At 42.4% G+C, this 14,301-nt stretch overlaps 1 protein-coding gene across 1 annotated transcript in view; it reads right to left on the bottom strand.

Annotated features, from left to right (window-relative positions):
• LOC126183791 (protein obstructor-E-like) overlaps nucleotides 1–14,301 on the bottom strand; it is a 91,587-nt gene that overhangs the window by 27,365 nt on the left and 49,921 nt on the right. Inside the window, exon 2 of the mRNA XM_049926030.1 lies at nucleotides 4,220–4,447. Within this exon, the coding sequence (XP_049781987.1) occupies nucleotides 4,220–4,447 (228 nt within the window). The remainder of the gene's footprint in view (nucleotides 1–4,219; nucleotides 4,448–14,301) is intronic.

The following is a 14,301-nucleotide window of genomic DNA, read 5'->3' as shown; positions in this document are numbered from 1 at the left end:
GCGCGAAATAACGACAGAAATCAATATGAGACGTACGACGAACGTATCCGTTAGGTCAGAGCGACGAAACATGACGCTAACGGGCTATGGCATGAAACGACCGACGAGAGTGCTTGCCCTGCAGTGCCTCTCCTGGGCTCGTGACCCTATCGGGTGGACTCTGGAAAATCGTGGCCGGCTCTGATGAGTTCTGATTTCAATTGGTAAGAGCTAATGGTGGTATTTTAGTGTGGCGCAGACCCAACGAAGCTTTGGACCCAAGTTGTCAACAAGGCTCTGTGCAAGCTGGTGGTGGCTACATAATGGTGTGGGCTGTGTTCACATGGAATGGACTGGGTCCTCTGGTCCAACTAAACCAATCATTGACTGTAAATACTTATTTTCGGCTACCTGGAGATCATTTGCAGCCGTTCATGGACTTCATGTTTCCAAACAACGATAGAATTTTCACCGGGCCACAGCTGTTCACGATTGATTCGAAAAACATTCTGTACAATCTGAGCGAATGATCTGACCACCCAGATTGAGCTATATATGTCCCATCGAATATTTGTGGGTCATAATCTAGAGGTCAGTTCGGGCACAACATCCTGCGCCGACGACGCTATCTCAATTACGGATGACTATAGAGGCAGGATGGCTCAGTATTTCTGCAGAGTACTTCCAACGTTTGTTGACACGATGCACTTCGAGTTGGTGCACTACGCCGGGTAAAAGAGGCGCGACACGATATTAAGAGGTATCTCATGAGTCTTGAAACCTCAGTGTATTGAAAACATTACTACAGACACGAGCGACAGAGACGTTCAACTTCGGTTGGGTAGTGAGCTGAATACTACTGTGATCGGTTGAATCGACCGCAAAAGGTTAATACTTTTTTATTGTGCAGCAGATGTCGCTTAGATAGTCACTGCAGGAACCGATTTAAGGACCGTCCTGTCACGGTTCGTGCGGCTCCCCCCGTCGGAGGTTCGAGTCCTCTCTCGGGCTTGGGTGTGTGTGTTGTCCTTAGCGTAAGTTAGTTTAAGTTAGATTAAGTAATGTGTAAGCTTAGGGACCGATGAACTCAGCAGTTTGGTCCCATACTATCTTACCACAAATTTCCAATTTTTTAAGGACCTTAGAGTACAATGTCTCGCCGGTTCAACCACACTGGCGTTCATCTGAAATGATTTAGAGAAACTGCGGAGAACCAGTGTCTGAATGACCGGACCGGTATCTGTAGCCCACTTCTCCAGAAAATAATCGCGATGTTTCTATCAGCGAGCAGCTTCGCCCGATCCACAAGTTCTATACTAATCTGTCTTGGTCTCGAAAACATCTCTTTCTGTAATCTTAATCATATTCATTCATATTCCTCAAAAATGCAAAATAAATTTAAAAAAATACAGCTCTAAGGTACATGAGCTAGAAGTCTCTCTCTACTGAAAGGCAAAGACACAAAATCTTAAAGTCATAAAGAATACGTTTTATTAATTTGGTTCGTTACTAATATTATTACTGCATTTCTGCCTCTTCTTCGTCTCTTGAAGCAGACTTGAGAAGCGTTTGATTTGCACGACCTTCCTTTCTTGATCTAGACTACACTGAACTACCCAAAAGTTTTTCCCTTAACGTTAATGTAATAAGTTTTCAGACGGAAAGTGTGGCTGTTATTCTGATTCAATAGTTAGAAATACTATACATCTTGTTATACTTATAAGGTCATTTAGATCTTAAACGTTATCGTTAAACATGTATCAAAACTTTTCCATCTCTCTTTGAAATCACTCACTTAGGAAGGCTGACGTAAACAGCTTAGTCCTTAAGGTCGAGACGACTTATCCACAGAGCGAACTTACGAAAACTATGTAAAGCGGATAAACACATTTAGAGTTACAGATGAGAAATCGAAAGTCATTATACGGGGGAAGTTCTTAGCCAGCATTATTACCTTATAATGGCATCATTGGTCTGTTTGTTTCTATATCATTTGAGCACATGTCAGCGCTCATAGTACGTAAAATAAAGCGTAAATACAATGCGTAACGCTTCTCTTGTGCACGATGGGATTTATCAGAATCTCTGTATTATCGTTGGTTTTTCTGCTGAATTGATTTAAGAAGATCTAATTTCGGACAGTCTGACTTTTTTATGGTGGTTGTGATATCCCGGTCTCTACGAATACGAGTCGAGAGTATTAACCACTGGATCATCTGTATGGGCAGTATGGCACGTTACGCAGACGGCTCTAACGTTTCAAAAATAGCTCAATAATGGGAACGCGGTTCTCGACAAGTTCTAGTACTCATTGGGGCGAGTGTTTCATTGCATGTAAACGCTCGTCACCTTTTATTCCCAGAGATAGGCCGCCCGAGGTGGCCGAGCGGTTCTAGGCGCTACAGTCTGGAACCGCGCGACCGCTACGGTCGCAGGTTCGAATCCTGCCTCGGGCATGGATGTATGTGATGTCCTTAAGTTAGTTAGGTTTAAGTAGTTCTAAGTTCTAGGGAACTGATTACCTCAGAAGTTAAGTTCCATAGTGCTCAGAGCCATTTTGAACCCAGAGATAGCGTATGTTCCGAAAACAAGGCAACGTATTATTTTTACCCACGTGAAGTTGATGGGAAAATCAGAGGAATCAGACCTCATGCAGAGGCTTACCCGATGGAACAGGAAAGTGAGGAATGATGGTCATACCCTCCGCCACACAACACAATGTGCCTTTCGGACTATAGATGTAGATTCTGAAGTAACTGTGCCTTGTTAGAAGACTTTTTAAATGTATTCAAGATCTTTTATAGAAAGGATTTTCGTTATACGGCTTTGGCCGCGATTGTCGATAGAGCACAGTTTCATTTACTTTGTAGCGTAAACGTCATGTTTCCCGACATCTTTCAGACAAATTTCAAATCGAACTTTACTGACAGTTATATCTGCATATTCTTTTCAGTAACTCTTCATTTCTGTTATTAAAGAACACAGCTTCGTTAAAAAAAGAAAGTTTTTTTTTTAATATCTTGGTACAGAATTTAAGAGTATTGACATTCAGAAGAAGGCTCAGCATTTTGCCGAAAACCACCTTACGATATCCTGAGATTATTGAATACAGGTCCGCCTTTTATGCAAAAACACTGTTTCTCGTGTTACCCAAACACGTTTCGGCACCTCTGTGCCATCCTCAGTGGGTTTTGTTTATTGAAAGCGTTATTTTACATTATATGGTTTTGAAGGACCATCTGTATGGTGTCCTGCACGGATAGCTTGTCATGTTCTGTTGTGACTGATCTTTCTTCTTTTGCGTTCTGAGGGCACTGCACACACATATTCATGTACTTTGTGTATCACGTTTCCAATAAACAAAGCTCACTAAGGATAGCACAGAGGTGCCAAAACAAATCTGAATAATAAGAAAAACAGTGTTTTTGCATAAAAGGCGGACTTATATCCAGTAATTTAACTGCAAACACGGAAAAAAGACAAGAGCTGCAGATCCAAAAGACGAATATATCTTGAGATGTTTACGAAGTACAAAATGGTTCAAATGGCTCTGAGCACTATGGAACTTAACTGCTGTGGTCATCAGTCCCCTAGAACTTAGAACTACTTAAACCTAACTAACCTAAGGACATCACACACATCCATGCCGAGGCAGGATTCGAACCTGCGACCGTAGCGGTCACGCGGCTCCAGACTGTAGCGCCTAGAACCGCACGGCCACTCCGGTCTGCTACGAAGTACAAACGTTGTCTAAATCACAAGAGACAACCTGTATATTGAGATACAGACGTACGATTAGAAATATCGTTTCTGGTGGACGCTGTGAGCCAACGGGGAATGGAACAATCTGCTGGATAGGGCATTAGTGAAGAGTTGCGTAAACGGAAGGGAAGCAGTTGTTCTAAGGAAGTGATCAAGCCGGCCGCGGTGGCTGTGCGGTTCTAGGCGCGCCAGTCTGGAGCCGCGATGCTGCTACGGTCGCAGGTTCGAATCCTGCTTCGGGCATGGGTGTGTGTGATGTCCTTAGGTTAGTTAGGTTTAAGTAGTTCTAAGTTCTATGGGACTGATGACCACAGCAGTTGAGTCCCATAGTGCTCAGAGCCATTTTTGAAGTGCTCAACCTGACATTGTTTGAGACTTCACGGGTAAGGCAAGTCCTTGACCATTTTATTTCGCCAAAGGATCAACGGGAGGGGTCATGTAGCGTTGGGTTACACCACGAAGACTGCTGGGTACTTACTAGCTAGCTGCTTGCCGTCACAGTAGTTGGAACGCCAGGGGTAGTCGCAGCCCTCGGTGACGCCGCGGTGCTTGCCCGCGAACACCAGCCCGTTGGGGCAGTCGTAGAGTTCCGGCTGGCCGTTGACGCACTCCCAGTAGCGGTCGCAGTAGGTCACGTCGCCCACGACGCGTGACTTCACTTTGCACGGGTCTTCCTGGTCACGCGATTTCTGCGCCTCGCTGCCTCCTGTAAACAACAAAAACTGGCATTTTAGGCACCCAGTGTTAAGATCGATGCTCAACGGTCTTGCCGCAGTGGTATCGCCGGTTCCCGTCAGATCACCGAAGTTAAAGACTGTCGGGCTGGGATAGCACTTGGGTGGTTGATCATCCGGTCTGCCGAGCGCTGTTGGCAAGCGGGGCGCACTCAGCCCTTGTGAGGCAAACTGAGGAGATACTTGATTGAGAGGTAGCTGCTCTGGTCTCGTACACTAACATAGGGCCGGGAGAGCGTTGTGCTGACCGCATGCCCCTCCATATCCGCATCCAGTGATGCCTGTGGACTGAGGATGACACGGATCCTGCTCGGTAACGATGGGCCTTCATGGCCTGTTCGGCCGAAATTTATTTTTAGTGTTAAGTTCGTTAGAAAAATAGAAATTTCTTCTTAATCAAGTGTCATTGTATACAGTAAAATTTTGAGAACCACTGTGTCTGGTCAATAGCAGCGCTTCAAACAACAAAAAGAATTGCCGGAATCCAATATAACCTCTTGCTGCAAGTTTCAGCAAACAGATCCACAAGATATAAACCCATTATCGGTCATGTAGTTCAAACTGCGGCATTTTGGTAGGGAGATTTATTACGTTTGCAAAGCGGGTATGCGGGTGAACCAGTCTAGATGGTGATTTAATGTGTTCTCTGGATGTTTCGTCTTTTCCCTCGGACACAAAACTCTCTTCAAGAAATTCATACCCCAGGGATATTCTACAGATAGACAGCTCGATACCATTACTTGTAAAGTATATTAGAGGGAGCACGGCTATGAGGTCTACAAATACGTCTATACTCAAAAGGCCACCTTGTGGGACATTACAACATAATCTTCATTCTTCCTTCCTTTTCTGTTGTTTTTCGATTTTCTTCCTTAAACCAACTTAGTATACGTTCCAGTTTGCCAGATAATAATCAAAATTTCTCGGAAGAGAGTTTTGTAGACGACGATGTCCAAAAATGAATTAATCTTAAGTATCTTTCCAGTGGATGTCAAGTCTGGCATCTGGCTTATCCAAAGTTACAGTTACGTTGTCGTTTCAGCTCATGTTGGTCCGTATGGTTGGTCGCAGATATCTGACGAGTATGAGTTGTTCCCAATGAATGATAGGCGATTTAGTTAAACAATATTTGGTCTTTTCGCTTACCTACACTCTTTACATTGGCTGTGTTGATTCCAACCAACCAATAATAAAATATCTGAATTAATTAGCATTGAAGTTAGCCAATCAGGCCATTCCGCGCACTAACTGAAGCGGCCCGCTAGAGACAGTTAGTGTCAGTTGTCCTCATAGCGTAATTGATAACGCACGAGACTGCTCACCCTTCGGCTCGGATTGGATCATTACTACCGTCAGAAGTCTAATTTTTTATTGCTGTCTTGTTCGGTTTTAGGAAACAAACCTGAGAATATGTTTGGCGACACCGTGTCTGGTGGGCCGCTCGAATTTTATTTGGGCGCGCAACGAACGGTCTTATTGGCTAGCTTCAAAGCTAATTAACTCGAAAACGGCGCAACGTATCGAATTTTTTCTTAATAATTATTTCTCAGCACAACCTACCCTGTACCATCCTTACAAGCTTTTCAGTCTGTTTCTCATCACCCTTTATATGGATCTGTTTCACTGTTTTGCTGATACGTGTTAACAACCGCGAGCTTTGCTAAAGCCTTCAAACATTTTCTCAGAAGTATTGCACATGCTTATACAGAATTACAGTTATTGAACTATATGAAAAAAAACGTAAATTACATACAAACTACGACGTGCGCACACTTTATTCAACATGTAAACATCACTACAGATATTCGGATTTGGGTTATGACAGGTTCGATATGTGTGCCATCATTGGCGATGATGTGGCACAGACGAATAGCGAAATTCTGCATGACCAGCTGATTTGTCGGAACATCGACGCTGCCGATGACCTGAAGCTGTTTTCTGCTCAGCAATGGTTTTGGGGCCTCTGGGTAATCCAAAGCCAGAACGCGGTCCAAAAAGTGCCCTCCACGACATTAAGCACTCTCCTGCTCCGATGGAGTCGAGATCCATCTTGCATGAACCACATCTTGTCGAAATTGGGGTCAGTTGGATAATGGGGATGAAATCATTTTCCAAAACCTTCACGTAGAGTTCGGTAGTCACCGTGCCATCAAGGAATATCGCACCGACTATTCCGTGACTGGATATTGGACACCACACAGTCACCCGTTGAGGGTGAAGAGACTTTTCGATTGCGAAATGCGGATTCTCTGTCTCCCAAATGCACCAATTTTGCTTATTGAAGAACCCATCGAAATGAAAGTGAGCTTCGTCGCATTCTTGTGCATACTAATTCCCATCATGCCCCGTGGTCAACCGTGCAGTTTGAACGTCCTACCGCAAACCGTTCAGAAGTTATGACGATTTTATTTCATATAATTCAATAATTGTCACCCTGTGTGTTTCACTCGATATTCTGTCATCGAATGTCATTTGAGAGGAAGTTAGTACTTATGGATACAAAACATTCATTCATAAAAATACATCCATAGCAGCGGTGGGGGCAAAGCAGAGAACAGCAACACTAAAGTGAGCGACAAACCTAATGTAAAACTGAAAGTACAGGGCTAAGAAAAGAGCGAGGGTTATCAGAGTTTGTAATACGTTTTTTGCACTCAATGCGGCCACAGTCTAAAATGTTAACGACATGGCCCATCTACAACCGATCCTCTCAACACATAGCCTTATTTATACCCTGCAATCATGACCGTTACATAAATAAGCGTGGCACTCAGATACTGGACAGTCACAGTAACTTTTTATACCTCCAAATTCCTAGAAACTTCCTTGAGGATCAAAAATTTGTGCCGGATCGGAACTCGAACTTGGAACCTTCACTTTTCGCAGACAAGTGTTGCAGCGATTGAGCTTTCCGAGCCCAACTCACGCTCCTGCCTCGTAGCTTTAGTTCCACCAATACCTCATCTCCTATCTTCCAGTTCCTGGACTAGAACTACTGAAGAAATGATACTACGGAGATACGGTTCAGCTACAGCCTAGAGATGATTTCTAGAAAGAATTTTCACTCTGCAGGAGAGTGTTCGCTGAGTTCAAACTTCCTGGTGGATTAAAACTGTGTGCCAGACCTTGATTTCCTTGTTGGCACGAACTTGCATCATCGCAACTTCTACGTTTCTAGCCTCTCTTATCGGCATGTGGTTAGGTCTTCTTTTTCAGTCCATTTTCGGGAGAGTTTCGTGAGCGTGGCTTTCATCTGTATAATTCTCTATCTGCCTTTACCAGCTTACACCACGTAGCGAGATTTCTTTTCACTTCCAAGCCACAATTTCATTTTCGTTTACAATGTGTGTTGACGATTCGTCTCTGTCCCGCCTATTATTCAGCAAACATGTAAACTTAATGTGAGTCTTTGCAATTTTAGAGACACAAAACTAAATAGAAACAGCCAAGTTAGTTGCGTCTCAAACTTCTCTATGTTAATTGTTCCATCGGTGCTGAATTAAATATTGGCCTATTTGTTGATTTTTGACTGTACTTGACCTTGCAATCCAGAAGGAAAGCGATAAATAACCATATCGTATCTGGAAAAGAGGAAAACCGAAACAAACCTTGTCTGACCTCCCACTCGATCTTGATACGCTTGTTAGTTCACTTAGGGCTTCGCTGCGCTGGATGGGAAACGATTATACGCTAATTTGCACAGACCTCTGGTTCACATTTAACGAGCAACAGCGTACCTGAAAAGCGTATAGCTACGTTTAAATCAGTTCTTTCCGGTTTCTACATGACAATGGAAACTCATAGCTCCGTCTAACCTAAAAGTGAAAAAAAAGTCCGTTTAAGAGCAAAACCATTTCTAACGTGGATCGATGTAGAACTCCGTGATAAATTAAGTGCAAGGACGAAGGTCGAAGGAACGCAATATGAAATGGACTTTCTTCTTCTTCAGGGTGAAAATTATATCGTAATTAGACATTACATTTGTTCACCTTGATGTCTATATGGAGCTGATTGACATTTTAAATAGAGAACAGTACAAGGCCAACGTTTTGCCTTAGTGTCACCTTGTAGCTACAAAAATCCTGATGAAATATGTTAATGGATTACAGCCTAGAAAACGACAGACATGTCGGAGAATTCGAGTGCCACAAAGTAATTGGGATTTGAAGCTAGTCATTCGAAGAGGTAGCATGTGATATCCAGTAGTTTGTGCACTGGGATTTCATCCCACATAATAACTAAGACGTGTAGTTCGCATTTAAGTGAAAAATAATTTTTTGAGACAAAATAGGGTATTATGTTTCTAGCTAATTATAGGATAGAAAGTTCTCGTGCTATGACATAGCTACAGAAGTTCTAATTAATTTGATTTGGGTCTTCGGGTTTTCGATGATTACTTGCACTTACTGCTGATTCGTTCTGCTAGCAGCACTGCTGTGGATGCCACTAAAACACGGTGTTTATGTCGACCAATACATTCAGAAGAACAGCATGTTCTAACGAAAATGTTATGAGTGTTGTATGATATTTTGATTGCTCGGTATCAGTCGGTAAAAACCAAAACAGATAACAGTTAAGAGACGGAAAACATGTTAAAACTCACTGATTATAGAAAACGTTTGCCTAAACCGGTCTGGGTAAGACGAATAACAGCGGCTATTAGAGAAGAACTAAAAATCCCAGGTTGTCTTCTGCAGCCACGCACTATTGCAGGTAAGATCCGAAGGTGGTATAATGACAAACACAAACAATATACTTGCCAGGACAGAACGTACTTATGACTCCCGAGAGCAATATTGGCAGTCAGCATAACCCACTGAACCTGTCTTAAAATGCGTAACTTTCTCAATGTCGTCTCTTGCCCTCCGCTTATCGAGAGGTATTTGTCGGAAACAGGTGTAGCAGAACCAAAGTCAAATGGATTTGGAGACGGAGCTACGGTGACCTTCTTACAATACAGCTGGCAACACCGCGAATAGCGCTAGCGTCTCTTTCTCCCATTCCTCTCCCTTCGAGTTTCTGCAGCCGTTTTATACATCAAGGATAACCGAGAGTCTGGGAAGAAAATGGAAGTAGCTCCTTCCTTGTCGCCTCCAACCACCAAACGCTTCTTTAGCAGCTGGGAAGACTTAACAACTCACTGCAACCGCTTTTTTACTTCCACTTCAGAGGAGGACTTTTACTTCCACTTCAGAGGAGGACGTACTCACTTTCATCTGTTGCGCAAAACAAGCATCTGCAGGAGTGTTATATAAACAACAGGGCTTGGCGGCGTACGGCGAGCCTCCGTAACAGCGGCGGACTAATGAATGTGATTTTTCGTGTGTCCAGCTCGGTCGCAAACGTACTGCCCTATACAATCAAGCAACTAGAGAGAAAGAAAACCTGTTTTCGTTCATGACTCCACCTTAATACTTCTACAGAATGAGTAGATTGCTAATCAAGACCAAATAAACTGGCGCAACACAAGACCACAAAACATTTCAATGGACATCGAGTAAACATTACGTCAGAAGTTTGTGGCGGACCATCATTCGAATACGAGTCTATGCGTCGCCTTCGTGTTGAGATATCTGGGTGGGAATGGCGACCCCATTCAAAATTCACACTGGACTGCAGTCACGCTTTTTTCTCTCCCTAACTGTTCAATCTAGAGCATACTCTTAGGTTAATAATTTCAATTCTTCATTGCTGGCAGTTGTTCTTCAAATATGGTACCGTAGTAAAAGGTACCAGAGCAAATACCGTCGAAAGTAACTGAATAGTTTTCGGTATTTGTCAGCGCAGTGGAAGCATAGCAGAAACCTTACCGATATATCGTAAAATCATTCCACTTTTGCGGTGTTATGGATGTCGTCGGAATACGTCTGGACACACACATTTAAAATGTTTTCCGGTTTTGATATTTGAACCAAAATGGTTCAAATGGCTCTAAGCACTATGGGACTTCACATCTGAGGTCATCGGTCCCCTGGCTTAGAACTACTTAAACCTAACTACCCTAAGGACATCACACACAACCATGCCCGAGGCATGATTCGAACCTGCGACCGTAGCAGCAGCGCGGTTTCGGACTGAAGCGCCTAGAACCACTCGGTCACAGCGGACGGCAATCTTTGAGTCAACTGGTGCTAACCTCTATGTGGCTAAATCCACTTTACGTCCGAATTTCATTCCATCGCATGTAAACGGGGGTTGCCAAACTTTTCCTCTCACGAACCACTTTGAGAATATAATTTTTAAAAATGAGAAAAATTTGTTTTATTCAGTGATTACTTCAATTTTAAATCATAACTAATAACGCAGATATTATAATAAAATTTAAAAAAATAATTAGCGCCGTCAAAATGTGGAAAAAACGTCATGTCATTAACAGTTTTTCGCGGAGCCCTTATCCTCTTCCCCCGGAACACAAGTCTTCCGTGGAATATAGTTTGGCGCACGTTGTGCTAATATATGAGCCATTGACTGTAAAATTGGTGAAACTTCAGTTAGCGTTATAAACGGCGTTACCACTCCAAAACAGCTAAAGGCAACAGTTGGAGGATATGTGCTCTCAGAAAAATTAGTATTTCTTGCGCCACAATAATGTAAATCATCATGGAAAATCTTAGAAGGATGCTTTGAAATTAATATTTATCGTTTTTATCTTTGTCTTTAGAATAAAAAGAGTCTAACGTTCGAGTTAGTTATGTTGTTCCTCATCCTGCAGAAAGTCACGGTGCCTCTCCATTACGATATCCCAAAATAATCTACTGTTACTCCTAAAATAATCTACTGTAGCTCCCAAAACCTATAGCTACAAAGCTGATTTTCCTTATGCCAATTTATACTCGAATAAAACACGTAATTTACGGAAAATAGAAAAGTGCTGAGTGAAGAAAGGTATAAAGACGTTTCCTTTTTGTTTGCGTTCTGCTAAAAGCAAGAAATCCATAGATATCCTAGAATTATCTTAGAGAAGTACAAATAGTGAACATGAAAAGGAATTTTAGCTAAGAAAAACACAAAATATAGACAACATCTACGGAGTCTGATGGAAAAGGAAACATGTAGAGACAAAACAAGGTAGGAAGTTTAAGGCGTAAACTCTCGACAACTACTAGGTCGGTACGTCCTCTTCGTAAGCTCGGACTGGACAAGGCTGTAGCAAGAGATCGACTGTAGCCTTTTCGAAGCAACAACCCCGGCATTTGCCATGCGTGGCTTGAGTAAGCCACCGAAAACATAAATGGGGATGGCTGGACTGGGACTTGTACGCTGCTCCTTCCGAATACGAATCCCGTGCTTTAACCTCCGCGCCGCTTCTCGCTGAGACAGAAGAGACCGTGACAGTTAAGAATTACATATGCGAAGAAACCGTGATAATGGTTGCTTAAGAACAGAGCAGGAACAATGACGGACATATGAATAGAGTTTTAACGTTCCCCCGACGATGAGGTCATTAGAGACGGAGCACAAACTCCAAAAGAGGGAAGGTAGGGAAGTTAAATTTGGCATGTTCTTTCACGGCATTAGCCTTAGACGATTAAGGGAAACCAACGAAGACTAAAGCTGAGTGTCTGGACGGGTTTTGAACCCTGGTCCTACCGAATGAAAGTAGACATTACTACGGCGCCACCTCGCCCGACAGGTGCTGAAACAGGCACTTAGATTAGTGAAACCATACAGGAAGAAACGTGTGGAATACACCGAATGAGTACAGAGGCTAACACGCCTCTATCCTGTGGTAAGCTTTCGGTCCTACATCCTGCTGATACTTGAGAATAGCTTCAAATGATTTTAATGCGTTGTCCTTGTGTGTCAGGTCTGTAGCGAATCATCAACACGATTATCAAAATTACTATCCAAGTCGAAAGGGCTAAATTTGTAACTCAATTTCCCCTAAAGCATCAGTACACTTCATCCAAAAACTTTCAGAGATATTGTTCAATTCATGTATTATTTTCCCGAAACGACTTCAATATAATTATATACTCCAATATAACATAGGCTCTCAAGGCCGATGTTAACTTCAGTTAAATCTTCTGAGCAGAGAGACTGTCATCGATGTATAAAACTATTCCCTGAAATTCATCTCCGACTGCGGAAGACATCTTCAGAGGTAAAATTACAGTTGCCCCTTTATACGTATTACAATATTTCGAGCTACTACGTCGCAGTCGGATGAATTTCTTGTTGAAAACCCAAAGTTTCTTCCGCGTCTGCGGAGGGCATCTTTAAGGGGGCGTTTAGCTTTTTCGAAGGTCTCAAGCCACCAGCGAGCCACCAAGATGTGGACTGGACTTTCGAGAAAGCTACAATCCCGCTTGAATATGTCCTCTGAAAACGCGGACGAAACTTTGAATTTCGGCAAGAAATTCATCCGACCACAGTTTAATCGCCAGAAATATTTTAATAAATGTGGAAGTTTATATTTTGCAGTTGCCGCTTTACCTGCGAAGATGTTCCCTAGAGTTGGAGATGAAAGATCAGTGAATTGTGTTATGTATCGATAACGCCCTCGGCTCGGAAGTTTTAACTCAAACAATTATATACACTCTTTAATATTCTCAGCGACCTTGTATCCAATGTGTTTATTTCTGCAGGACAGGAATAACTAAAATGCCGAAGACAATGCGTCTTTTGAGAAACCAATAACCTCCGAAAACCTAAGAACGCAAATAAGTAGCTTTTCTTTGCATTACACTTGTTAAATACGGTAAATATGTATCACTTCACAGGCTTAAGTAGCTGATTTCAACACAGTAGGTCACTGATTTAGAATATTTTTGAAAAAAGTTCTCATAAGCTTCATAATTTCAAACTAGGCCAGCAGCAGAGGAAGTGACTAGCGATGGTATTTATGTAATGCACCTTTACGATGCATACCAGTAGTGATTTAGATGGGAAGCTGGCAGTTAGTTTCGAAGAACTGTTCTCCAAAGTTCAGTCCATTATTGTTCTATTTTTCTTGTTATAATATACGACGATGAACAGGCAGATAAAAAACACGCTTCTTTTTCGATGTAGCCTTCTTTTACACTTTGTAAAATGTTTTTCGAGTGAGTAGATTCCAGTCCTGAAGCGTAGTTTTGGAAGGCCTGCAGAGCACAAAAAAGGCCCTTTACCTTTCCGGTAGACGAAACTGATCCGCCTTTTCTAGTGCTACGCCACCACCTTCCATTCAGTGCTTCGATAGCTGTTTTGTTACTGATGTGAATTGGCCGATCAACACCACCCACAGTGACAAGTTAGTGCACAAGATTTTTTTCCAATCGGCCTAACCTTACTGAGCAATTAATTTTCACGTTTGTCTTCGGTAAGAATTTAATAAATGTGCCATCTAGTTCGCACGAAGCGTTCACATTCATTACATAAAACGAATCGAAATTCTTCTTTTGGTATTCTTATTGCGTCAGCTATTTCACACGTATTCAGGCGTGTCCAGTAACGTATCTCACTCCTCTGTAGCGATGTTTTCATTTCTTAGCATTTGTAAACGGATTAAACTTCTTATAATCCTTATCCAGCGTGCTCCCTGCCGCCGTTGGATAAGCAGCTGCCACCAGAAAGTCGTATACTCCTAGCTCACTTATTTGTTACATAGTTTAATTCTTAATTTCTTTGCGTGTTTTTGGTACTTGCATTGTTTAATTCATAAATTTCGGGCGTATTATAGTATTTGAGAGATGTAGCATCGCGTTTTAGTAGCTGGATAGTGTAAAATCGCGTAGTCTCCTTCCGCCGCCGAGCAGCGTGTCAGCAGTGCGCAAGTAGCAGCATTACTGCATTTACTAGGCAATCTTGTATTTTAATAACCGTTTAAATTTTGTGTCGATTTGTT

This window comes from Schistocerca cancellata, chromosome 4 (genome assembly GCF_023864275.1).
Source record: "Schistocerca cancellata isolate TAMUIC-IGC-003103 chromosome 4, iqSchCanc2.1, whole genome shotgun sequence".
Lineage (NCBI taxonomy): Eukaryota > Metazoa > Arthropoda > Insecta > Orthoptera > Acrididae > Schistocerca > Schistocerca cancellata.
Note: the sequence above shows the minus strand (reverse complement) of the source record. Positions and strands in the feature narration are given on the sequence as shown.